At 44.3% G+C, this 27,963-nt stretch overlaps 1 protein-coding gene across 3 annotated transcripts in view; it reads right to left on the bottom strand.

The window, feature by feature from the left end:
* LAMA3 (laminin subunit alpha 3) overlaps positions 1–27,963 on the bottom strand; it is a 244,295-nt gene that overhangs the window by 170,942 nt on the left and 45,390 nt on the right. For all 3 annotated transcript variants that reach the window (XM_068563501.1, XM_068563499.1, XM_068563500.1), the window contains exons 3-7: positions 10,060–10,177; positions 8,664–8,782; positions 7,257–7,427; positions 4,661–4,752; positions 1,263–1,378 (exon numbers count right to left, since the gene is read on the bottom strand). In XM_068563501.1, coding sequence (XP_068419602.1) covers positions 1,263–1,378; positions 4,661–4,752; positions 7,257–7,427; positions 8,664–8,782; positions 10,060–10,177 — 616 coding nt within the window. The remainder of the gene's footprint in view (positions 1–1,262; positions 1,379–4,660; positions 4,753–7,256; positions 7,428–8,663; positions 8,783–10,059; positions 10,178–27,963) is intronic.

Genomic DNA, 27,963 nt, shown 5'->3' with positions numbered 1-27,963 from the left:
TCCAACAATGTTAGCATCTCTCGAAGCGTGCTCAGAATTCCCCACTGGAAATGCATTTTAAGTAATTTTGCTGGTCACAGAGATCATCAGTCTTATCTCTTAGAGTTACAAGAACTATTTGGCCAGAAATTATAAACAGTAGATTCTTTCTTACACATCTAGTTCAACAAACCTGGATCCAAACGCCTTTTGGTCATTTCAAAAAAGCAAATCCGTCTTCAAATGCTAAGAATATTCAGAAAAAATAGGCCACAGTCTCCGAAGCCAATAACTAAAAGTTACAAAAATGTTTCCAGCAATTGGAATAAATATATGGCCTTCTAAGAAGATGGGTTTAAAAGAAAATCTTCAGTTGGATGTCATGGGCTTGTTTGTTTAAATAACAGTTTTCTTACTTTATATTGTGCCCATAATTAAAAGCAGCGTCTCCTCTTTCTTCCTTCCTTCTCTGGTCCCCTCCATCCAGCATCCCCCTCAGCCCTATTCCCTCAATACTTCCAGCTCTCTGTTTAGACATCAATCTCACCACCTTCTCTGAATCTCGGTCGTCAGAATAATTAGGATTCCAATCCAGTATCACATCCTAAGAAATGATAAGGGTTTACAGTTTAATAGTGGCTGCAACACATTTTAGATTGCTAAAAAGAAAGGCCGGGCTTCCCTGGTGGCGCAGTGGTTGGGAGTCTGCCTGCCGGTGCGGGTGACACGGGTTCGAGCCCTGGTCTGGGAGGATCCCACATGCCGCGGAGCAGCTGGGCCCGTGAGCCACAACTACTGAGCCTGCGCGTCTGGAGCCTGTGCTCCGCAACAAGAGAGGCCGCGATAGTGAGAGGCCCGCGCACTGCGATGAGGAGTGGCCCCCGTTTGCCACAACTAGAGAAAGCCCTCGCACAGAAACAAAGACCCAACACAGCCATAAATAAATAAATAAATAAATAAATAAATTAATTAATTAATTTTTAAAAAAAAAGAAAGGCCAATTGTCAAAGCCCAATCCTTGCATATAGTGAATGCTTAATATATATTAACGAGCATTATTGTTGTTATTTTTGTTCTCATATTTGTATCTGAGTTTAGAGTGGGGCACTGTTACCTCCAGTCTGTGAGTTATTTGCTGCATCAGACAGTTCTGAGTCCCTAAGACTGACATGATCTCGCCCTCTTCATGAGCGTGGGGAAAACACTGCATCAGTCCTTAGAGATGGGGGGATGGGGACCATGGGTGGGGCCTCGCTTCCTAGCACCCCTCCCCCAGCACTCACCTTCACACTCATTGCTCTGCTCCCGCGTGGCAGGCCGCCAGTGCCTCTGATTGTACCCTGCACAACAGCGATCACATGTCTCCCCACAGGTGTGGTGCTGGCATTCACACCGAAACCTGGGCATGTAGCAAAGCACATCTCAGTTACTGAAAAGTTGTTTGTTCGTTTAACTGGAGTATAAGATCAGTTGCTCCTGTGTGAAAAACTGAGTCATCATGGTCACCCATGGTACCATTGACTGATTATGAGAACAAAGCACTTTGCATACGTTATTTCAAGTCCCCCGATCCCGCTTATTATCTCCATTTTACAGGTGGTAACACTAAGATCCGGAGATATTTAAACACTTGCCAAAGGTCAGGAGATGACAAACCGAGGGCCAGATTTCTAACTTAAGTTTGTCTGACTCCAAAGTCCCAGCTGTTTCTTCTCTACTATGTTATATATCAATAAATCAACACAAGAGCAAGCAAGCGCTGAGTGTACTGAGGTGTGTTGAATATCAACATCTTCACAAAAATCTAGAGTAGTCCTGCGAGATGGGTCAGGTTTCTTACTTTCAACCTGGGGTCTGGTGCAGAGATTCACCAAATCCAAGAGACAGTTACTAACAAGATCTCAGAGGACCCTGCTCCAAGAGTCCATGCCAGCTCCAACAAACAGCTCCCATCACAGGAACCAAAGCTCAGATTACTCAGCAAGGCAATGGGGTAAAGACAAAAATCGACATTCAAAGAACTATACACCTGCCTTAGAACGTTTCTGAGCTAAAATGAAATCGTTGTAGCCGTGGCGTTGGATGAGAACTCCAAGCTCTGAGCTTCCATTCGTCTGTGCTTGAAAGAGGATTCAAAACAGTCTAAGAAGACTCTTGGCTGTGCCCGTGGGGATCCCCTCAACTCTTCTGAGGGGAGGTGGGATGGTTATGCTCCTACGGGAAGGCGTCTTCCCTCTCCCTACTCAGCTCCCCGTTAAAGCAAAGGGACAGAGATTTAACTGGCAGCACAGAACAGCTGGAGTCCAAACGGGCTTTTTGTCAGAGATGCAATTTCAGCTCATTGTCAATGACGTATTTGCAAGCTGAACTGAAAGAATATTTAGGGAAAATTGCTTGAAGAACATATAGTCCTAATGCTCTTTTTTTTTTTTTTTTTTTTTTTGGAGGAGGGGTTTATTGTGGAGTCCATCTATTCTTATAGGGAGATTCACATTGAGCATTGAAAAAGAAAACAGAGCTGGGAACTTGTCTGAATCATATTGTCACTCCCAAATAATTGCTTTTTCTGACTCTCAGCCCAGGTTGACGGTTGATGTAGAAAATTTGTCCTTGCATCAGTTGTAAGGGTGTTACTGAAGATGTTGTTGACTGGAGAATTCTCTTCACGATGGCCACTCCATCCACCTCCAGGTAGATTTCTCATCTGGCCCTAGCATCAACACTCATCTTCTCCTACACAACTCATTACTTTTTAGATTGTGATCATAGTGAAATATGAAACTGAGCAGGTCTCCCTTTTTGAGTTGACTGCCAGGAGGCTCAGAATTAAATCTGTGATCCAGCCATGTTACCATACATCAAAGTCAGCATGGTACCCATGCTTGATTAAATCCTCCTCTGCCTCATCATAGGTTCTGCTTGATTTCTGATTGTCCAGCCATGGCTCCCTCCATTGTCACTGAATCCCCTTCAATGTAAGATGTTTTCCTATTCATGGAGGCCTCCATGAGTCATTTGTGCAGGTCACAACAGGCAGGGGGAGGCAAGGCAGTTGTGCTGATATAGACCAGTGGCAAACTGAGCCTTTCACCGAGGGATGGGGAGACAGCCTCTCCACTCACACACGCTGGGAGCAATAAACTGCTCAGTGCAGAACCCCCCAGGTCTGCCAAGGGCATGGGGCTCGGCAGCTCTTCCAAGTGGGAAGCTCAACCCCTCTCCGATGACTTCTCCTCCTCTCCCAGGTGGCACCACTTTACCTCAGGCTCAGGGACCAACAGTGACCTCTTTTCTCCCCTCCCGTTCCAACTCAGGTCTTCCCTGACCCGGCTTCTAGTGCCTTACGGCCTACTCTTCAGGAGTCTATATGGCAGCGATGGTTTAATCATTAATAAGCTCCCTGCTGATTAAGGGCTAGTCAGTTGATGGATTCACACTGCTATCTCAGAGAGCACCACCTGATCCCTGAAGGAGGGCTGACAGCCTTAGGGATTGTTTCTAGACAGGGAGAAGGGTGCCACAAACTTACCACGTAAGTTGGTAGCTGGCACCTCTGCCTGACCATAAAGCTAGGCCTTATGGTGTACAAACCAGAATTTGACTAACAGTAAAATGTACCCCTGGTAAATGCTGCTCATGTGGAATTGGAGACTTTAAATAAAACATTGAGAGACAATCATTACTATATCCAGCATCTGGTAATTTCCAGCCCTTCAAAGTATCCTTTCTAAGGTGATAACACAAGTGTATACAATTGCATAACACTTAATATTTGAGATCCATGTATCCTACTGTATGTAAAATGTACCTCAATTAAAAGCAAAACAGTGTTACACCCATGTTCATAGCAGAATTATTCACAATAGCTAAAAGATGGCAGTAACCTAAGTGTCCATCAACAGATGAACGGGTAAGCAAAACGTGGTGTATATATAATGAAATATTATTCAGCCTTAAAAAGGAAGGAAATTCTGACACGTGCTATAGTGAGGACAGTATGCTAAGTGAAATAAACCAGTCACAAAAAGACAAATATTGTGTGATTCCACTTCTACAAGGCACTGAGAGTAGTCAAATTCATAGAGTAGAATGGTGTTGCCCGGGGTTGCTGGGAGGAGGGAATGCAGAGCTGCTGTTTAATGTGTACAAAGTTTCAGTTCTGCACGACGAAAAGCGTTCTTGGCTGCACAACAATGTGAGTGTACTGAACACTAGTGAACTTAAACCACCCCCACTTAAGAATGGTTAAGATGGTAAACTTTATATTATGTGCACTTCACCACAATTTTAAAGATGAAAAAGGATATGAAAACATATACCCCTGATCTCACTAGACCAGGGATGACAAACAAATATTATTTCTCTTGCCAAATCTACTCAATTGTTTGTGGCTGCCTGGGGCAGTGTCTGGAGCAGGGGTGGGGGAAGGGGGTTTGGGTGGCTTTGTACCTGATCATGCATAGAGTGCTGTGATTGATTAATTATGTCTGCTATGGGCTGGTTGCAGGTGAGAGGGAAGTGTAGGGGTGGAGGAGGGGAGACATACACATCACCTACTTGTTGACATTGCAACATTCTCGTTGCGGGCAGGAACTTAGGGAGTATTTAATAGGATGCAAACATCTACTGAAACAATTAGATTTATTCATAGAAAGCTGAAAAATCTGTACAATGTACTCACAGTTTTTCAGGATTGTTTGCACTGCACACTTCAGCGTGGCCATTGCAAACACACCGCCCACCAATGCTGATATCCTTTATGCTATAATAATACTATAGAACAGAAAACAGAACGCGTCAGTTTTACTAAACCCCAACGTGAACTTCCCTTTACTAACCTTTAACATACATCTGCATTGACCCTGCTTCCCTCCATCCTGTACTCCTGAGCCTCCATCAACACAAAAGGGAGCCACGTTTGGGTGTAACTTTTCTTACAAAGCAAATACATTCCCCAATCAAATTTCATAGCACACTGCTGAATTTGTCCATTTTTAAAAATCAAATGCACAGAGGGAAATTACCTCGGAAAAGAATCATACCCTATAGCCTTTGGGAAAGGGATTAAGTGCTTCCTAGTTTCTCTTTTTTTTAATGTAAATCTGAGTTCCATAAATTGGACAAAAAACATAATTTTTATAACAAAAATTTTGTAACTACTGTGTTTAGGCTTCAGGAAAGGAGAGAATATTCACAAAGATGGATCAGATACAGCACTGAGACCGGCAGGACCCGCTAGCAGTTGCGGAAGCCTTGCTAGGTCAGGGTTAATAAAGCCCAAGGCAGAGGTTCAAGCTCCAAAAGGCCAGACAGTTGCAGACCCAGCTGAGGCTCGGTCCCTACACCAGGCCAGCGATATGCATAGGCCATCTCGTGGACAAGGCATGTCTCCAGCATGGCGGAGGCCTCTCCACTCGTGACCATAGGTGGCACCATCCGCCAGCTCCCTTACTTCTCAGACTTGGCAGGAGGCACAGGACTCAGTAAGGAATTCAGAGGTTGTAGAATCATCTTTCTCACTGAGGTCATGCCACCAGTGAGAATATCTGTCAGTGAGGAAGTCTGTGAATTCACAGGGACAAGAGGGGTTTTGTATCTTCTTGTTGTTGCTGAGATTAGTCATCCTAAACCTCCCCCCCAAGTCACTCAGGGTTGGGGTTCTGTTCTCATCTCCTCCCTAAAAGCTGTTAAGTGTCTTAGCTTCCCGGCAACGTCTTACTTAGTCTAAAGGCATCAACAATCCCTCTTGTTAATATGGATAAAATTCAGCGTTGGAGGGCTTCTGTGACAAGTTCACACTCAGACGCTTTCATGCTGATCACCACAGAAATTTCTCCCTACACATGGGTTAGGGCAGCAGCAGCAAGAGAGAAGCCCTCCATCAGCCTTCACCCCAGCACACATGATACGTGTGATAGGACACCTGGTATTCTGGCTCGTCCACTTAAAGAAGCAACCTAGACCACTGGGGAGGGAGTGTCAAGATTATATATGTGATGCGCTCCACAAAAGATTACTTAATAGAGAAGACTACGTTCACCTAAGTGAAAAGAATTCTACACACATACGAGTACCAATCTTGCAACCCTAAAAAGACAAAAAAAAAAAGTGGCGAGGTACATTTGTGGCGAGGCTCCAAAACACCTGGAGGAATGGAAATGCAGTCTGGCTGCAGTTGATCAGAAAGCCCGGCTCGCCCTTGTAAATTGCGTTCTTGGATCCAGTGGTAGTTCCTACATACAACGGCTCAGAGGGAGCTAAGGGGGCTTAAAAAGTCAGAAAACAGGCCCGCTACACTCCAGATGACTGGCCTTTTTGGAAAATGCTCAAAACTGTAGCAAAACTTAACTTTTCTCTCTCCCTTCCTTTCCCAGCTCCCTGACTTACCTACCTAAGAAGCCAAACTCTATAAGGTACGCTGGCATCTTCCATTCACCCTCCCGGGTCCACTCTCCACCCCTCTCCACCCTGCCCTTTGGCCTGGGGCTAAACTTTATGGGATGACAAGGGCCTCTTGCTCTCTAGCCTCCTGTTAGGTTTGACCATTGGGAGGAACTGGGAGGGAATCAGAGGGTGGGAGAAGAGTGAGTTCGGGATATTTATTCTGCTGGTTCCCTCTGTGCCCAGGAGACAGGGTACCGTCCTGACACTGAGAGTAAACGATGTTCATCTAACACTAGTGGAGAGTACTGCTGCTCACCAATGCCCACACCCCTCTGCTTTGGCTCGATTACATTACCCAGCCTCCTGCACCTCCACGGGGCTCTACGACCAGTTCCTGCCTATGGAAGTGAGCTCTGTGGTCAGGAGATGGTTCCTCCCTATGCTCTTTCTCTCTTCCCTCATCTGCTGACCAGGTGCAGGGGGTGCAGAGGAGGACCCTGAGGTCCTACAGGATGGCTGTGCCTCTACAGAGAAACAGCCTGGTTCCCTGAACAACTCTGTGGAGCTGATCCCACCTGCTGACCTACATGAGACTGTGATATGAGCAAAAAATGAACCTTTATTGTGTTCGCCTCTGAGACTTGGGGATTATTTGTTACAATAGCAGACTAATACCAGGATGGCTGTCCTCTTTTGCCTTTCATCTTCTCTGAATATGATTTGTCTTTAACCACCAAACTTCTAAGCTATACCTAATATTTCAGACAAGAACAACTCTTACGCCTCTGACATTACTGGCTATAAAGTTTACTTGAAAGAGTTCGAGGCAATGAATTTGATAAGCAAACAAGGTACCAAAAGCTGCTGTCTTGGCACTTAAAAGCACTACTCACCCGCCGAGTGACGGTTGGATCTCTCTGTGCTTTGGAGATGAGGTGTCCAAGAAGAGTGTTGGTTCGGAGAAAACGCAGGCGGATGTTTGTTGCCTTGGTGAACTCCCTCAGGGTGTGAGAGAAAGTAAAATTTTTTGTGCCTGGACGACCATTTATCAAGGACACCACAACCTAAAAGAACCACACACACATAGAGGGGGAAAAAAGTCCTTTTATCAAAATTTAGCTGCAAGTAACTAAAAATAACTCACATGCCCCCAAACACTTACTTGGTTTCTTTGAGTCATTAGATGTTTCAAAACCTGGGCTCTCAGGTTTTATAAATCATTTCATTTACAAACCCTTTGTTCTATCACTGTCACCGTGGGGCTACAAACACTATGAAATGTTCAAAGGATAACATTAAAATCTACAAATATAAAGAAACAATTTTTGTCAAGCTGCATCAAAGAAACAAAGCTAAAGTAATCTAAAATCCCGAAAGGGTGAAAAAAGGAAGCCTTTGGATATAAAGTTGACAGTGAAGAGGACAAAAAAAAATTTATACAAAACCCAGGTTTCAATTTTTTTTTTTTTTTTTTTTTTGGCCACACCGCGCAGCATGTGAGATCTTAGTTCCCTGACCAGGGATCGAACCCGCGCCCCCTGCAGTGGAATCGCGAAGTCTTAACCACTGGACCATCAGGGAAGTCCCCCAGGTTTTGTTTTAAAGCTTGAGGCGATGAAGTCCAAGTCCCAACCAGTTACTGAGACATGAAACACTGACTGATCACTGGAAGATACTAGATACAGCTGCTCAAGAAAGATCTCTCTACCTAAGGAGAATGAGACTGACACCCTTTAAAGAAGTTCATTTGAAACTCACTCCATGGGATGCTTCTCTGATTTTCCCCACTCTCTTTTCTCATCTTCCCTAACAACAGCCTGGCTGACTTCACAAGGACCACACACAACCCCAATGAGACAGCAATTGTTTTCTCCCCTACAGATGATGCCCATCCTGCCAAAAAGGATCAGGGATTAGTTCTGCCACCAACCCCTCCTCTCCCCACTCTTACGGGAGGTAACGTGCTTGTGAAGCAGTGGGAGGGGTCTTCAACACAATCACCAGTGATCCACTTTCTAAATAGTCCACCAGAAAAAAGAGTTCAAGACCTGTGGGCCGTGAATCCAGAATCCTGAATTCCCAAGGAAAATTAGACCTCAAACAGAATTTGCAATGTCAATTATAGCTCAATTTAAAAAAAAAAGATTTCCAACCCAAACTCAATCTGGGAGTCTTCGATGTGATTCCTTTCCATCTATGTTAGATTTCCTTGAAAGTGCAAGTTTCACAATTATGAAAAATGTGGCATCTTCATGTTCATTTCTGAGTCTTATCTCTCAAGGCCTCCCAAATCTGCTTACCTCACCATTCTCCAATGGCACGATCCGGGAATAATCAGTAGTACAAAGTACATCGTCGTCTCGCGTTATCGCCCTATTTGCTTCCTGTCCAAACTGTTCCAAACAGTCTACTTTAGAATCTAGGAAGGAAACATGTTAATATTGTAAAATAAAATATTATCATCTTGCTGTAAATCTCTTAAGAAATCTTATGTTTACTTAAGAATATACATGAAAAGGGAAAGAACAGAGAAGCATTTAAGATTTTTAGACAGAAGCTTAGAATGAAATTCTTAATTCACAAAAGAAAATACCAAGCCATTTCAGGCCACGTGACTTTCAACAGAAATGTTTGGAGATATGGTTCTAAATCCTCATTCCTCATTAGGCAAGTTTACCCTCTAAGGAGCATTCCTGGAAAACCCAATGCTTTTGTAAGTCAAATTCCTGTCCACCTCAATTTGTCACAGGGTTCAGAGACCCAGACATTCTTCATTAGTGAAGATGACAAGGTCAAGGTAAGTAATGTGAAAGGCAGGATCCATAAAGATGGAGCATAGTTCCTAATTCTACATGAAAGGAAATGGACTTGGACTTCCCTGGTGGCACAGTGGTTAAGACTCCACGGTCCCAATGCAGGGGGTCCGGGTTTGCTTCCTGGTCAGGGAACTAGATCCCACATGAAATGCCACAACTAAGAGCCCACATGCTTCAACTAAGGAGCCCGCCTGCTGCAACTAAGACCTGGCACACCAAATAAATAAATAAATAAATAAAATAGTTTTAAAAATAGGGACTTCCCTGGTGGTGCAGTGGTTAAGAATCTGACTGCCAATGTAAGGGACACGGGTTGGATCCCTGGTCCAGGAAGATCCCACGTGCCGTGGAGCAACTAAGCCCGTAAGCCACAACTACTGAGCTCTCGTGCCACAACTACTGAAGCCCGTGCACTTAGAGCCCGTGCTCCACAAGAGAAGCCACCACAATGAGAAGCACACGCACTGCAACAAAGAGTAGCCCCTGCTCGCAGCAACTAGAGAAAGTCCACATGCAGCAACGAAGACCCAACGCAGCTAAAAATAAATAAATACAATAAATACAATTTTTAATATATATATATTTTAAAAAAGGAAATGGACTGAAGCTACGGCCCAGTTATAGGTACACTGCTTCCCCCTAAATAGTAGCAAGAACCATTATCATAAGAGGTGTTTCAACCCCAGTTATACATGTGTATCCTTGGAATTCATGCAAATGTGCTTGAGAAATAGGGATGTTCCAAGGGTAACCTGGAAAGTTAAAATTGACCAGCCCCTAACTAGCCACACTGAGAGACTAATTTTCTACTTAAACCCACAGTCTTGATCTGCTGCCAATAATTCAAACCCCTCATAACATGGTAGGCTAGATTACTTACGAGCAAAATATTGCCAAGGTGAGTAGGTGCTTCCGAAGTCAACGGATCTTTCCAAGACCCAAAGATCAGGGCGAGGAGAATTTGCAAATTTGATTAAAATATAGGCCACCTGGAAAAGCTGATAAAGCAAAGGACATACAGTTACTCAAGTCGCCGCATCTGTCCACACCCTCCATCATCTCTATATGATGCTGGTTCCCAAGGCAACACATCTAGCCACACCTCTCCCAAGATCCAGATCCCATTTCTAACTGCCTACTGGACATCTCTAATTGGGTGCAGCCTCTCAAGCTTATCATGCTCAAAACCAAAATAATCATTTTTTCTCTTTCCACCGAATCTATACATTAATTTTTGTCACATCTTAATCATTATACCCTTGAATTTCAACCAGCCTACACAGCACCTTCAAGTGTGTACATTCAGAGAAGTCTGATGTCAAACAACAATCATCGTGGGCTAAGCTCTTCCAGGAGCAAGAGCCGATAGTACAGCCCTGAGCGTCTCCCGGGAGTGACACAGCCCTGGTTCCAGATCTTGGAGAGCTCACGGCTGCAGAACTGAGACCTGAGCGGCTGCTTGGTAGAGTGTAGCACCTCCTTCTCCTGTGCCAGCTCCACTCACCCCCTCTTTTCCTGATTTCTCTCCCTCTTACTGATTTTCTTGTTCATCCTCATCACTCTTTGCCCATGGCCAGGACAATGCAAAGGTATGGGAGAGATGAAACGCGGCTTTGGTCCAGTTTCTTCATCCTCCCACTCTTGAATCCCAACATGCCTCCATGATGGACCCCAGGAGTCCCTGCAGTCCACTCCCACCGCTTTCTCTCAAAACTTATATCTGGCTTGACTTGTGAACCCTGAGAGTCTATATGCTTATCAAAGAGCCTAGTATGAGTTCATTGGTCATGACAATGAACATGGGTGTTAAACAAATCTGCTAACATGTTAAGAAGTGAGGATTATCCCCACCCCACACTCCCCAACCCCAAGGAAGAGATTCAACAGTGACTTTCAGAAGAAGACTCTGCCACCTTATTAACTAGCCCAGTAGAGCCATTTGAACAATGAGCTCATCTAGTTAGAGAGAGAGGCAGTACTCAGACCCTGTGGGATCCTTTTATTTCTTAGAGAAAAAAAAAAAATAAGGGATTTTCATCTTTATATTTTTCATGTACAATAGTATGGTAAGAGTCATATATATTTTTTAAAGTCTCAGAGCTACTAGTTGATTGTGATGTTCCCAACTCGACACTAGAAGCCAAAATCTCTAGGACACTGGTTCTCAAATTTTAGTCTCAAGATACCTTCACATTTTTAAAAATTATGGAAGACTTTAAAAAGTTTTTCTTTATGTGGGCTATGTCTATTAATTAAGAAATACCATATTAAAAATTAAGGCTGAGAAATTTTTAAAATACATATTACTAATTCATTTAAAATAATAAACCATTAATTGTTAACATAAATACCATATTTTATGAAAAAAATACTACATTTTCCAAAACATAAAAATTATAGTGAGAAGAGTGGCTTTGATTTACATTTTTAAAATCTCTTTAAATGTCTGCCTTCATAGAAAACAGCTGGATTCTCATAGCCACTTCTTCAGTTTGTTGTAATATGTTGTTTTTGTTGAAGTATTTGAAGAAAATCTGGCCTCCCATAGATCTGTAATAGGAAAAAGGACCTAAGAGCTTGTGGACCTCCTGAAAGGTCTTGGGAACCCCATGGGTTCTCAAGCGCACTTTGAGAACCACTGATCTTGGTCACAGAGATTATCCTTTGCTCTAAGAAGCCCCTTTGCTTACTTCTCTGTGGAAGGAAGAATTGTCACACCAATTACTGAAAACCCTAAGTTCAGCCAGTTTTGTCTCAAACACTTGCTCTTTGATCTTGAAAAATCTGCTTCCCTGGGTTCAGATTAACGCTGTCAGAGTGTCTACCCATCCTTGGAAAAAAATGATCCAACCTCATGTAAAGTAGCAGGGTACAAAATTAATGCACAGAAATCTCTTGCATTCCTATACACTAATGACAAAAAATTTGAAAGAGAAATTAAGGAAACACTCCCATTTACCACTGCAACAAAGAGAATAAAATATCTAGGAATAAACTGACCTAAGTAGACAAAAGGCCTGTATGCAGAAAACTATAAGACACTGATGAAAGAAATCAAAGATGATACAAACAGATGGAGAGATATACCATGTTCTTGGATTGGAAGAATCAACATTGTGAAAATGACTGTACTACCCAATACAATCTACAGAGTCAATGCATCCCTATCAAACTACCAATGGCATTTTTCACAGAACTAGAACAAAAAATTTCACAATTTGTATGGAGACACAAAAGACCCCGAATAGTCAAAACAATCTTGAGAAAGAAAAACGGAACTGGAGGAATCAGGCTCCCTGACTTCAGACTATACTACAAAGCTACAGTAATCAAGACAGTATGGTACTGGCACAAAAACAGAAATATAGATCAATGGAACAGGATAGAAAGCCCAGAGATAAAGCCACGCACATATGGTCACCTTATCTTTGATAAAGGAGGCAAGAATATACAATGGAGAAAAGACAGCCTCTTCAATAAGTGGTACTGAGAAAACTGCACAGCTACATGTAAAAGAATGAAATTAGAACACTTCCTAACACCATACACAAAAACAAACTCAGAATGGATTAAAGACCTAAATGTAAGGCCAGACACTACCAAACTCTTAGAGGAAAACATAGGCAGAACACTCTATGATATAAATCACAGCAAGATCCTTTTTGACCCAGCTCCTAGAGAAAGGGAGATAAAAACAAAAATAAAGAAATGGGACCTAATGAAACTTAAAAGCTTTTGCACAGCAAAGGAAACCATAAACAAGACAAAAAAGACAACCCTCAGAAAGGGAGAAAATATTTGCAAATGAAGCAACTGACAAAGGATTAATCTCCAAAATATACAAGCAGCTCATGCAGCTCAATATCAAAAAAGCAAACAAACCAATCCAAAAATGGGCAGAAGACCTAAATAGACATTTCTCCAAAGAAGATATACAGATTGCAAACAAACACATGAAAGGATGCTCAACATCACTAATCATTAGAGAAATGCAAATCAAAACCACACCTCACACCGGTCAGAATGGCCATCATCAAAAAATCTACAAACAGTAAATGCTGGAGAGGGTGTGGAGAAAAGGGAACCCTCTTGCACTGTTGGTGGGAATGTAAATTGGTACAGCCACTATGGAGAACAGTATGGAGGTTCCTTAAAAAACTAAAAATAGAATTACCATATGACCCAGCAATCCCACTACTGGGCATATACCCTGAGAAAACCATAATTCAAAAAGAGACATGTACCACAATGTTCATTGCAGCACTATTTACAATAGCCAGGACATGGAAGCAACCTAAGTGTCCATCAACAGATGAATGGAAAAAGAAGATGTGGCACATACATACAATGGAATATTACTCAGCCATAAAATGAAGCAAAATTGAATTATTTGTAGTGAGGTGGATGGACCTAGAGTCTGTCATACAGAGTGAAGTAAGTCAGAAAGAGAAAAACAAATACTGTATGCTAACACATATACATGGAATCTAAAAAAAAAAAAAAAAAGGTTCTGATGAACCTAGGGGCAGGACAGGAATAAAGACGCAGACATAGAGAATGGACTTGAGGACACGGGGAGGGGGAAGGGTAAGCTGGGACGAAGGGATGAAGTGAGAGAGTAGCATTGACATATATACACTCCTAAATGTAAAATAGATAGCTAGTGGGAAGCAGCTGCATAGCACAGGGAGGTCAGTTCGGTGGTTTGTGACCACATAGACGGGTGGGATAGGGAGGGTGGGAGGGAGATGTGAGAGGGAGGGGAGATGGGGATATATGTATACGTATAGCTGATTCACTTTGTTATACAGGAGAGACTAACACAACATTGTAAAGCAATTATACTCCAATAAAGATGCTACAAAAAAAAAGCTAGTTAGGAATTGTAAGGTACTCTGAAAACCATAAAGCAATACCTAAAGGAAGGAGAAATAATTTCCAGAATACATGTACCATTATTACATAGTGAAGGAATTCATAGGAAATCCAAGAACTCCCAGTTTAGAAAATCAGAACAAATATATTTCCCTTAAGACTGCACATCTCTCTTAGACCACATCAAAATAAGACTGCTTTTAGATATGTAAGAGAGAATACAAATGGAACATTTTTGGGTACAGGAATCATTTAAAACATTCTTAATCTCTTCCATCAAAATCCTATAATCACATCATGTCCCCTAAAAACCCTATTTATTTAATAGTGTGTGACCTAATGGTTACTATGTTCTAGGTACTATGTCAAGCACCTCACAAACATTCTCACCATGAAAGTGGGATTTTATTAATCCCACTTTACAGATGAGGAAAGTGTGACTTCAAGAGGTGAAATAATGTGCCCACATCTTGCAGGTGTAAAAGTCCAGCACCTTTGTATATTCTACTCACTGATCATTAGCAATGCCACTGAACCTGATAGATACTTAATATTTAACCTGTTTCATCCTGGGGAAAATAACTGTCAAAGAAGTTCCAAACATCATTACTTCCAAATATGCTAAAAGTCCATTACAGGGAGCCCAGAGGTAGGGAGCTATATGATAATACATCTCAATGGTTATTTGAGCGCACTGGTTTCTAAAGCTGCACTTTCTGCTAGTACAAATCCCCATAAATGAAACAGTCTTGGTAGCTCAGAGGGAACCTCTCTTTGTTTTGTTTCATCCTGTTCTGCGATAACATGTGATCCCTTTAAAGCAGCACATCAGTTAAAAATCCCACATCTAGCAGCAAAGGGAGGCATGCCGCAGTGTGTCCCCTCTGCATGTTACATAAACCTGCCACCCGGACCTAATTTAACAAGCTCTGGGATTCCACCAACTCATCTTCCAGCACCTACCAGACAGGACTTTCCACTCCAAAATGCTTCCCTCCCATTTTCATCTTAGGAACTTGATTCTGAGATTCCTCAGCACAGGATTATGTGCCCTGACACTGGGAGGCTGCCTTTCATTCTTGCTGAGTCCATCTGCAGTGACAGACTCTGTTTCTCTCTCCCTACCACTGTGGTGCAACTTGCAGTGGCTTCTTGCCAAGCACTCCAGCTCTGCAGCCAATCTCCCCTCGATGTATAGCTTCAAAATGGTGCTGAGAGGCGGCCTCCGGAGTGGGTTCACAGTGGGTTCACGCATGTTAAACCAACAGGTATGGATTTATTCTCTTCTACTTGATAATTTTAAATGCTGTGCCTTCTAAATGGCTCCTTCTGTTAAACCCCTGTTATCAGTTACTTATGTTTGCTCTTTGATCACTCAACATACTTCAAAGCACGCCTGAGTGACACTTGAGACTCATGGATGTAAAAGAGGGCCCTTTACGAAACAAGAAAGCACCAGGCAATGGAGTCACTAGAAGCAGAAAAGCAAAGGCCAAGTTGTGCATTTTCGGAGAAATAACATTTGGGAGTTAAGGTAAGGAGGCAAAAGTGACCGAGAAGGACTGAGTTGTCATCCTCTCTCCACATGCTTCTGAAACAAGCTAAAGATAGCTTGAACTTTGCCGATGAGCATTTAGATGGAGGTACAAAGTAGTCTTTCAAATAATGTTTTAATGAAGCAGATAATAATCATAAAAGGTGCAGCAAGAGGTACTTTGACTTCCAAAGCCTTCAGGGGGAGCAGGTGAGACAAGCCAGCCCTTTCTGATCCTCAAGCTCGTCATGCTGAAGCCTCTGAGATTCCAGCTCCTACAGCCCAGCATCTATTTCATTCCATGGCCTTCCCAGACGCAGGTAGTAGCTGTTCAATAAACGCCATGAATGAATGGATGAATATTAAAGTTGTGCAGTCACCACCGAGTTTGGGAAGTGGGCACCAGTTAGCACCGTTGGGTGCCATGCTCAGTGGTGGACTGCTAATGGCAGAGGAGAATCAACTCCTGGTGGCACATCTTTGCTCTGCCACCCACCAGCCATGTGACTCTAAGTCCATCACTAAAGCATTTTGCGACTTTATTTCCTTGTCCATAAAATAATAACATAAAACAATCAAAAAAGATATTTAAGTACATAGGTGAGGGATAGTAATATCCACTTCATACAAATTTTACATCCTCCATCTAAAAGAGCACTTACTATGCTCTGTGGCATATATGTGTTTTCATATGTCATCTCCACTAGACTTACATCTTTGTGTCTCAATCACTCCTGTTTCCTCAGAGTAGATGCTTAATAAATGTCATTGAATTGAAATGAAACTTAATAAATGGGACATGTGAAACTGCAAAATATTATGCACATGTATTTAAAGTCACATCCAAAATTAGCTTCTTACTCAACTAAACAGCACTCTCTCCTCCAAAAGAGTCTAAGTTATAATGTGAAATAAATCTATTATCATAGCCTTCTAATTTGATAAACATACTGTTCCACAATGCAGTGTTTCCTGATTTGCTTCTTCCAACTTTTTATTTTGCATAATTTTCAAACCTATAGGAAAGCTCAAAGAACAGTACAATGAATATCCCTACACTTTTCGCTTAGATTCACCAAATGTTAACATTTTGCCACATTTGTACTTTCTCTCTCTCTCTCTGTCTACACACATACACACCTTTTTTTAACCTTTGAAAGCAAGTTTCAGACATCATTATGCTTCAACCCTAAATATTTCACCATGTACCTCCCAAGAACATGGACATTTCTTCTACATAAACTCAACATTTTGATGCCTAGGAACTCTTACCATTCATACAAAAATCTTATATAACACACTGTACATATTAGAATTACCCTGATTCTCTTAATACTGCCCATTGCATTTCTCCAATCCGGGATGCAATCAAGGATTATATATAGCATTTACTTGCCAAGTGTCTTGTCTCCTTTAATCTAAAGCAGTCCTCCCACGATTTTTCTTTCCTGACATTGGCATCTTTCCATAACAGAATGTTCCCCCATCTGAATGTGTTTGATTATTTTCTCATCATCTGATTCAGGGTAAACATTTTGGCAGGATTACTACCCATGGGACATCGTCTTCTCATGGCATCATGCCAGGGAGCACGGGATGCCAGGTTGTCCTGTTATCAGTGATGCTATGTTTGATCACTTGCTTGAGAAGATGTCCACCAGATTTCCCCTTTACAAAGTTATCTTTCTAACTTTGTCATTAATAAGTAACCCATGGAGAGACATTTTGAAACACTTATTTTTATTAACTAAATTACAAACGTTCCTGCTATCCATGTAAAAATACAAATAAGAGTTAAGAAAAATAAGTCCCAAGATACGGAATCAAACAGTTATAGTTCCTTTAAGGCTGATGCCCATTTGAAAAACTTATCTAATGAGCTAATTTTATAAAAACTTTTTAAAATATTTATTTGGTTGCACTGGGTCTTAGTTGCAGGCTGGCTCCTTAGTTGTGGCATGCAAACTCTTAGTTGCAGCATGCATGTGGGATCTAGTTCCCTGACTAGGGATTGAACCTGGGCCACCTGCACTAAGAGCATGGAGTCTTAACCACTGCACCATCAGGGAAGTCCCTATAGAAACTTTTTAATTGAGAAGGAAATATGCAGGTCAAGTGGAATTAAACTCCGTTTTAGTAAACTTGTTTGAAAACTTCTTATAAAGTGAAGTACAATCCTCATTAAACAATCAAGGCCAGTGATGAAAATATGACTCAGCTGGCCTGAAAAAGGATCCTTTTAATCCTGGTGCAAAGAGCACATCGGCCAATGGCTTGGCGAGGGCACTTCTTTCGGGTTTATCATCACCCTGTCCTATAAAACCCAGAACTTGGCACCATCAAAAAGAGAGTGCTTAGGAGGAAAGTCACTGTGTCCTTCAGGTCCTCTTACTGTTTCCCAAAAGCACCTGCTCACCGTTGAGGGAAGGTCGATCATTCCAGAAACTTACAGGAAGGGACTCAAGAGGTCCCAGGTCTATCTCTCACCCAGGGTAAGAACCTTCACCCTAGAATCTCCTTTTGAGAGGAAAGGAGACCCACTGCGTTGCTAAGTTCTGGCCACTACATGTTTCCTCGCTGTCCTGAAAACTTTTTCTCATAATTCCCCCACCTACCCTTTGGGGTAGCACAGATTTCTACCATTTATCCCACATGACAGCCTGCCCAGAATTTAAATACCAACACCACAACTCCCTAGGTTCTTCTTAAGGAATTCAGATTCAAGTCAGCAGGAGGCAAGGATTAGGGTAGGAACTGGAAAGGGGAAGAGAATTAAAATACCTCGCTTCCTCATTAAAAATAACTACAATAACCTGAGAAATAAAAATCCTGAACCAAAATCGAGTCTAAAGATTTGGATCACTCCAATAACTTGGAAAATGACAAGCCCGCTATTTTTTAATGGAAGATTTCAAGAAAAAAATCAAAAGACAAGGAGAAGGTGAAACATTTGCATAAAACATTTATGACTGATGAATTCTTAACTCTGGAGGAAAAAAGTGATTGAAGACGTATAGCATGGTTTTCAGTCCTTGTGGACGTTATTATTCCCCAAGCAGACTCAAAGGGCAGAGCTTGAAACTAACATATGTTACTCAAGAGCATTTTATCCACAACTAACAATTTACAGATAGATTTGGTGGTGATTTTAAATAAGTTGAAGCCCATTGGAATCCAAGAACTGAGCTCAATTTCACAATGAAGTCTAATATTTTATCCAATGCTTTACAGCTACACTCAACTCTCAGGGAATTTTTTTTTTGTCCAGGACCTGATTCTCCCTATAAAACTCACTTTCCCTCATTCACGCTTTTTTTTTTTTTTTTTTTTTTTGCTAATTTATAATAAAATTGGGTATGACATTTAGTTCACTCACTGAACTGATAAAGAGCCTAAGAATTTGTCTGACAAACTATATGGGACAAGGGAAATGATAATCTTGTTCTTCCAAGGCAAAGAGATTTAACTAACTCAACTTTTGTTAACGAGCAAACCAAGTTATCTAATTCCTCCTTTAATCTATCTAAATTTTTCTAACTCAACAACTCCTAAAAAATATATTGATTTCTACAGGTGACTCACACTGTGATAAAGTTCAGCAAAGTATTGCTCAATGAGGATTTACCCTAAATCAGATTCTAAATGATGTCATTTATCATCACTTTTCATAAATGAGTCCACATCCTTCATAATGTTCAAGTCCTCCTCTTGGCCAATATCTTTCTCCCTAAAAGGTATTCTCATTTCTAGCCTGCACTCATAATGGTCCTTTCCTAATTTTAGTCACATCTCTTCCTTTCTCCCTGTGACATCTTTCCTGAGATTCAGCATCCATGGCTAAATCAGAATGTTACCTAAGGCTAAAATTTTCCTTTTGGCTGTGTTTCCAATGCTCTTATTAATGGCAGGGCACTTCGGAGACCTTTTTGACAATAGCTGTGCATATCTGTAAGGCATAATGCTGGTCACTTAAATGGACTCAGCATATTCATTTTTATTAGTCAGCTTTTTTTTTTTTTTTTTGGAATGAGCTTTAGGCTGAAGTGTGGTTTCAAATCAGCTGGGCTATAGATTAAATATTCGTCTTAGAACTTGCCCTTTGGCCAAAAGCTGTCCTTACTTTCTGAACACTAAATCCCCTAGCGTGGCAGTTCTCCAAATGGATGGTATCACCATCTGGGGTATTTTATTGGTTGTCACAATAACAAACCCAAATAAGGAGAGAGACCATGCACCTGAAGAGGCATCAACCTCCACCCTGAGAAAGATCACTGCCAGTTCCCGGTGAGGAGGCTGGAGAAAAGACCCTGTTGGAGGTTTTGTCTTTTGTCTGTTAGATTTTTGAGGATCCAAATGCCCTTCCCACCTTATGAATCCTGCCGGGAGCAGAATGCACCTCCACCTTTAGAAGCTGAAAATGCCAGTTTTCCAGCTTCCCTGGCAGGTAAGGCAGCACAGGTACCTGACCCAGGCTCAGTGAATTGGATGTCTCCTTCCGAGATTTTGCATCTAGAGCAAATGATACAAAAAGGCAGGGACACGGAAGAATTGTTTCTAGAAACAACAAATATGACAGCCCCCTCTGGCTTCTGGGGACAGTGGTTGACCCCAGCAGGGACATACTGAGTCCAGGATCCGGGCTGACTGTGTCATCACCAGCTGCAGCAGCCAGCGTTCAGCCACAGCTCTGTCCTCGCAGAGGGACCTGTGATTCTCACTGTGCTGCCTCCTTTGCTTCTGCCCATTTCCTGAACCTGATTCTCTACGATCCTTAGACCCTCACCCACTACCCCACGTCCTCTCCTTCCACCCTCAAAGGTGACTTTTTCTCTTTCACCAGTAAAATTAGAACTACCGGAAAGGAATCCCTTGCCTTCCCATCCCAAATCCATGAGCACTTTTGCATCTGCACTTCCTCCTCCCTTCCCTCTGGACCAATGGAACAGGAGCCCCCTCCCTCTGTGCTCTGGATCTCATCCCCCTCCTGCCTTCTCTTGGATCCTTCCCATCAGCTTTTACCTTATGTATTTATTTTTCAATTAAAGTACAGTTGACTTACAATATTCTATCAGTTGCAGGTGTACAACATAATGATTCAATACTTTTATAGATTATATTCCTTATAAAGTTATTATAAAATATTAACTATATTCCCTATGTTGCACCTTACACCTTTGATTGTTATTTATTTTATACCCAGTAGTTTGTACCTCTTAATCCCCTTTTCCTATCTTGCCCCTACCCCACCCCCTTCCCAACGGTAACCACTAGTTTATTCTCTGTATATGTGAATCTGTTTCTATTTTATTATATTCACTCGTTTCATTTTTTAGACTCCAACTATTAGTGAAAACATATAGTATTTGTCTTTCTCTGTCTGACTGATCTCACTAAGCATAATACCCTCCAGCCATCAGATTTCAACTGACTCTTTCCATCCGAAGTCAAGAAAATTCCTCTCCTTCCATCCAAACCCTCCTCTAGGTCCACCTACCTCCTTCTTCCCGATGCAGCCACACTTCGGGAAAGGGTGGAGTATCCCCCTTCCTCACCTCTCCTCTAGTTCACCCAGAGTTCAGTTCTCAGCCTTCTCTCACCTCACTCCACAGTATTTCCATCTTACACCACTGGCTCCCGATTTATACCTGTAGCCCAGACTTCTCAAATAAACTTCAGACCCAACAGCCTCGTTAATCACTTGAGATACCTCACCACCACCTCAACTCAATGTGACCCAACTGAAGCCTCATCCTGGCCCTCTGGAGCCTGCTGAGTCCTGTGGAAACTGTAGGTCTCAATGCAGATTTCCCCCTCTTCAGTGAGATATCTGTGTTTGATGCTTCCTGGAACACTGTACTTTTTCTTTAAAACACCCATCCCAGGAGTAATTAAATAAATACTTCTGGCTCGAGTGCACATGACCTGTAAATACAGGATGTGAGCTTGATTATCCTGCCCACTCACGAACTGCAGCAGGAATACTCTGGCTACACGTAGCTGTAGGCCAGGCCAGGGCCCGCACTTGGCCTGGATCAGGGTGATGCTGGTAGTCGGCCAAAACCCTAAGGATTGCACTTACTTGGCAAAAAACGGGATGCTCAAAGTCACTTTCACTGTGATAAAAAGGTGCATCCCCAGCTGAACTCTCGGATCTGGACGTGAGATGGCCTCCTGTGTCCCAAATGCTCCCACTTAATGCTCTGGCTCCCGCAAGGACCCCGAGCAGGCATCCTTCATAGCAGGGCGAATGGGGAGGCCTGGGTGTGAAGGGTCAGAGTGGGGTGGGTGAGGGACAGTGGCTGCGCAGCGGAGAGCAGTGTGGCCGGGCTGACGGGCATCAGGAGAACTGGAGAGTCCTGTGCCTGGCTCAGAATCAGTGGGGAACCACATGACCTTGGGTGAGTGAGCTGAACTTTGAGCCTCAGTTTCCTGAAATCCAGCTCCTCCAGGCAAGACACTGTTAGGAACTAGGGCAGGGATTCAAGCCCGCCCCAGAGTGGGTGAGAAGCGGAACACGAGCCAGGGAAGTGGGCAGGGCAGCCAGACAGATCCTCCACCGCAGGTGGGTTAAACGGAAGAACAGGGCTAATCAGCTCCAGGCACGCCTGGTGGGCGGGGGCGCAGCACACACCCGCTCTGCCCACTGGCGGAGAAGGGGACTGACGTGGGAAAAACACCTTAAGTGCCAGCAGGAACCATCCCACTAAAAGCAATCTGGCCACCTCGCCAGGAATGAGGTCTGGATCTGAAGATGGTAGATGGGGATGAGCGGCCAGGCTCTGGAAAGGAGAGTCTGGAGCTGGAGAGTGGGTGGAGGCCCAAAGTTCCATCATCCAAATGCCACACAATGGCCTGCCCACCCCCTCACTTCCTGGGGGTCCACTTCTGCCCCTCCCCCACTCTCTTACTCCCTGGTCTTTCTTCCCCAATCCGGGGCCCCTTTTCTCCCCATACCCCAGAAGCTACACAGAGGGGGGAGGATTATACCATAATGTTTATACCACCCGTCTTGCAAATGTGGAATATGACGCCATTATAACTACACTAGGGACTAAGTGGGTTTTAAGGCATAGCTTAGAGCTCCTTATTTATAAATTTTTCTGGGAAAAAAATGCAAAATAAGTTCTAAATATCTGATGTAACTTTTGGTGCACCTCATTTACACCCGTATATGACTCCCCCAGGCAATATTCTATTAAATAAAATCCCCCAGGCAATATTCTATTGACTCCCCCAGGCAATATGCTATTAAATAAAATCAACGTGAAAGACAATCTAACTAATGACCATACAAATACCAACCATGTAGTGGTGAGAAGCAAGGAAATAGATACACAGACACTATCAATGAACCTTCATAACATGAACATAACATGGCCAGTGTTGGGGCCAGAATGTCTCGCTCCAGGTTCTGAGCTGTGCAATCTGGGCGATTCCCTTCATCTTTTTATGCCTTGGTACCCTCATGTGTAAAAAGGAATAATAATAGTACTTAAAGTGGGAGTTTTTGAAAGGGCCCAATAAAAAGCATCCCTCTTCCCTATCTGGCTCAGAACCAAATGAGAAGTAAGACAAAGGAAGAAGGGCAATGGGGACAAAATATCGCCTTTATTTCTGGTGAAGCTTATATTGGAGGACACAGGTTGTGTCTGTTGACGGTGACCGCCAGGTGAGATGTCCCGGGCGGGTGGTTCATGTGGCTCAGGCAGGAGAAGCAGAGAAGGGCATGTGCCTGCCTCTGGACACCTGCTCTCAAGGGACAGGACAGAGCCGTGCATGACCAGCTCCTGATTCACACTCACCACCCAGAAGAGGGGCCAGATAGAGGCTGGCAGCGTGACCCAGATGGAGGGAGGAATGTTGGTGACCACGCCCCACAGAGGGCTGGTGTGAGGGGTAAAAGAGCCGATGCCCGGAGAGCACTCAGCACAGAGCCCGGCACATGTGAGGACCTAACCCGTGGAAGTGAGTGTGTCTTAAGGGCACAAGTGTGTTTCAGATTAAGTAGCAAAGATGTTAGAACAGATGCTTGTGAAGGGCCAGGGCACAGGAGTGGGAATTGAGGATGACAGGGGAAATAGAAGAATAAAGCACGAGAGGGGCACAGTTCATAACATGCTGTGCACTCATCTCCAAGTAGGGACCATATCTCTAAAATCCTCCAACAACTGCTTCCCAAGGAGATAAGACAATACAAAGCTAAATGGAACATCAGCCTTTAGTCATCACAAAATATATATTGCCTCCTGTCCTGGTCAAGTGACTTGGCAAAAATCTCAAGGAACCATTCGAAATGTCCACGAGCACCGTGCGTCCTGGTTCCAGGCTGGCAGCAGGAGTGGCCTCTTGTTCAGGAGGCGGGGAGATGCCCTGACCGGGGTGATCCTTATAAATGCAGACACCAGCGTGCACAGGCACCCCAGAAGGAATTGTTTTCTTGTGGTTTGGGCCGCCAGTAATGGAGAGGGTTTTTTTCTCCTCATTCCCACTGGCTAAGACACGTGGGTCCCTTCACTGCCAGACTTTCAAGGAAAGAGAGCTGCTTCCACTTGAACTGCAATTCAACTAATGGGCCCCAGGGAGTAAATCCACCCCAAATTTGGGAAAACACTCTGAGCTTGAAACTATCCATTTGGATGGCTCAATCCTGCTCCAGCCTTACATCTCCATGACCTTGTAACCTCTGGCACCTTCCTTTCTCGGTGTTCCTTTCAGAGTGGCAAGACCTTTCCATGAGCCAAGCCTGCGACGGGTCACTTCCTGAAACTGCTGGTTCAGGTGGGAGGCCACAAAGGCCTGAGGATGGGCACGTGGGGCTATCTCATCATCAGAATCGAAGTTTCTGTTTAGGGACTTCTAAAAGGAAATCCTTGCTTTTTTCTCCCCCATTCCAGGAAATCAATGAGGGAAGTTCTGTGCGCCCACCTTTTGCTTTACAGTTAAGGACTTGAAAATGGTTGGAGAGTCACAGTCATTAGAACGGAGCCCGGTCCATTGTGGTGGGCTGGTTGCATTGCAGTGGCAACACCAAAATCTCAGTGGTTCAAAACTATACATCTGTTTGTATCTCATCCGTGTGACATGTCTCTTCAGGGTGGACCCCTCTCCACGTCCTCCTCACACAGGGACACAAACCAATGGAGTCCGTATGTCTGGAACACCACTGAGGCAGGAAGGGAATGTGGTATGTCATGCACCAAGGCTGGTCCTGCCCCCAAACTTTCCTTCCAAGACACAGGCAGGTGCGGCCCTGTCTTGAGCCTGGAAGAAGAACTGGGAATCCTGCTGAGCCAGGAACGCAGAGGTGCTGATGCTGAGAGGACCCTGGTCCAGGCCAATTTGGCCCTGCTCTTCCTGCGAAGTCGGAAATTAATGGTGGTGGAGGTTGCGATTTCAAAGGGGTTGGGTTCTTTCTTTTATCACCCAGGCTACCTACACTGGCCATAGAGGACAACAGTGGCTGAGAGAAGACAAGATCAATTCTGGACATTCGGCCAAACTAGGGGCAAAATGTCACTGCTGCACCCTCAGACTTAAGTGTGCGTTAGAAGCCCCGGGGGGTGTGTCACAGTGAAGATCCCCAGGCTACAATTCAAGACATTCCAGTTCAGTAGGTCTGCAGTGAGGCCTAGAAACAGGGCCAGCTGTACAATTTGCAGAGCTCAGAGCAAAATGAAAACACAGGGGTCCTTGGTTAAAGGCAGGAAAAAAGTGCTTTTAAAGCTACTAAAATATGCTTTTTCCTTTCTTCCACAGTTTCTCTCTTGACCTATCATGGTAGCTTTTATTTGCTATTTAATGTTGCACTCCCTTGGGCAAGGGTGAATGCAGACCCGCACAGGGACCCCACTCTGCTGCTGGCTGTGCACATGCCAGGATCCCTTCCCGATCGCTGCTGGGTTGATGTGACACACCGTGCCCTGGTCAAGGGTAAAGTCAATCTCCCCTTCCCTCCCCTTCTCATGGGCCCACCGCCCAACCCACACAGACAGACGATCCCCAAGGGATTGGAACCTCCACACTGGGATGAGCTTGGTACCCGGATGCAGGATGGACAAGAGGCTCATCCCTGTCAAGTCACCCGTTGCTCTGCTAGCTTGGGATGGAGATAGCACCGCCCTGCCCCTCCTCCTCACGGTGTGCATGCAGCCAACCTTCCCTGCACCTGCTCCCAGACCCCAGGCAAAGGGTGGCAGGGTGGGGGCAGGGAGGAAGAGGATTGGAGGAATCGAGGCACCGGGACTTGGGGCAGCAGGTGGCCTAGAACCTGTCTGGGAGGCAGGATGGCCCATGAGGCAGCACACACTCCGTGATGGACTGGACTTCACTCACAAAACACAAACTCAAACATAAAGTTATTAAGGATTTCAAGACGGCATGAAGCCCCAAGCTTGGGTCCCCCTTCTTAGCACAGGGATTCAAGGACCAACTTTGAGAAGCACTGACTTAAAGACAGACTGACCCAGTTGAAGCAGGTAATCAAGACAGGTCCCAGCACCCAGGAGAGGGACAAAAGGGTTGCAACTCTGAGAGCTGGTGCCACTCCAGGCAGGAAGTCTCCCCGTGTTCTAGAATTAGATATCAGGGTCCCAGCCACAGACTACAGGCTCTCAGATAACTGATGAAAGAGAACAAGACTCTCAAGATCCAGACAGATCATCATGACGAACTCATAGGGTAACCAGCCATTCTGGTTTGCCTGGGACTGTCCTGGTTTTAGTAACAAAAATCCTGCATCCCAGAAAAGCCCTTAGTCGCCAGCAAAGTGGGACGGTTGGTCATGTTATGACCAGGCCTAGTACTGACCCAACGAACTCCTTTTTATCTTTGAAAGACCAGTGGAAAGGCTGCTGCCTTGTGAAATCTTCCCCTCACACCCCAAGCAGAGGTCGTAGCTCCCTCCGTGGTGGTTTCACTTCTCAGGGTGCACGCTGATTCTGCATTTGTGCATTTGACTCCCCAAGAAGCACGCGAAATCCCAGAGTTTTATGTGAATATACCGGAGGGATCCTGTCATAAATGCCGGGGAAGGAGAAGAGAGGTGGAGAGGACCCCATTGCTAAGGTGTGACGTGGGGACCTGATGGTAGTGGGGCCCCAAGACAGCTCAAGGCCAACCAAGTGCGGTCCCCGAGCTAGAAACCCGGGCTCCTCCGCTTTGCTCGCTGGCCTGCGGCTCAGTCCACAACCTGAAGCTCTATCTGCTGGGATTAGTGCCCCAAGATTGAGGAAATGCAGGGCCACAAAACAGGAAAACGGAGCAGGTGGCTGCAGTCACAGGAAAAAGAGGGAGAGGTGACACCTGTGAGAAGGATTCGTCAAGTCGAATTATTACAATAATAGTAAGGAGGAGGGAGAGAAAAACTAACATTTGTTGAGGATTTATGATGTGCCGGGTACTAATGCCCCTGTGTTTTAGTAGCCTTTACAATAACCCTAGTGTTTTGGTACTAATATTCTCTCTACTTCATAGATGCAGAAACTAAAGTTTGCAGAAGACGCGGAACGTGTTTACGGTCACAGAGAGTCGGTGACAAAGCCAGGACTCAAACCCACGTCTGATTCCAAAGCCCAGGCTGTTATGCAGTTAGCTGTGCAGGCAGCCACAGGGCCAGACGGGGCCAAAGGAGGAGTGTGGTCCTTTCTTCAAGGAGTCATTCCTCCCTGGTTGTCCTGCCAGAGCCAGAAGTTGCCGCACAGCCTGATTTTCTGACCCTGTGCGTACCATGCCCAAGAAAGCCGGCAACAGGAGGAACACAAAGAGTTACCTGGCTGTGCGGATGTTTGCCCCAGTCTCCAGGTCTGTGTGTCCCTAGCATAGTGTCTGTTATCACTGGCGACGGCAGGCTTTGCCCCCCGCCCCGGACCTCATCTTCTCCACTGCCCGCCCTGCTTCTGGCTCAGCCTACGCCCTGCTCTTCACTCCCCAGGGAGGCCGGCTGATGAGCAGAGAGTCCTTCCGGCCCCTCCCTGCTCAGACTGTGGCCCCCAGGCCAGCACCAGGCATCACCGGGAGCATCTCAGAAATGCAGAATCCAGAGGCACGCCTGCAACTTCTGAGTCAGACCTGTCATTTGAAGAGATGATTCAGATGTACATTCAAGTCGAGAAGCACTGGCCCAGCCCACAATATATGTCCTTTTTTCCATCAGGCGCACATTGCCAGCGCTGTTCTTTCTCCTGTGGAAACCCAGCCTCAAGTGAGTTTTAAGTCAATGTATTACCTCTCCCAAAAGCATTAGCCTTTTAACAGCTTTATCCTCAGTGAAAGGAATTCCAGGGGTGGGTGGACAGACTGCTCTACGCCCTGAAATCACACCATGCCCACAGCCGCCAAACCATCTCCATAGAAAGCTGGCCCAGTTTTTCCAGCGAT

Source organism: Eschrichtius robustus, chromosome 14 (assembly GCF_028021215.1).
Source record: "Eschrichtius robustus isolate mEscRob2 chromosome 14, mEscRob2.pri, whole genome shotgun sequence".
Taxonomy (NCBI): Eukaryota; Metazoa; Chordata; class Mammalia; order Artiodactyla; family Eschrichtiidae; genus Eschrichtius; species Eschrichtius robustus.
The sequence above is the reverse complement of the archived record's forward strand: the minus strand, read 5'-3'. Positions and strand labels throughout refer to the sequence as shown.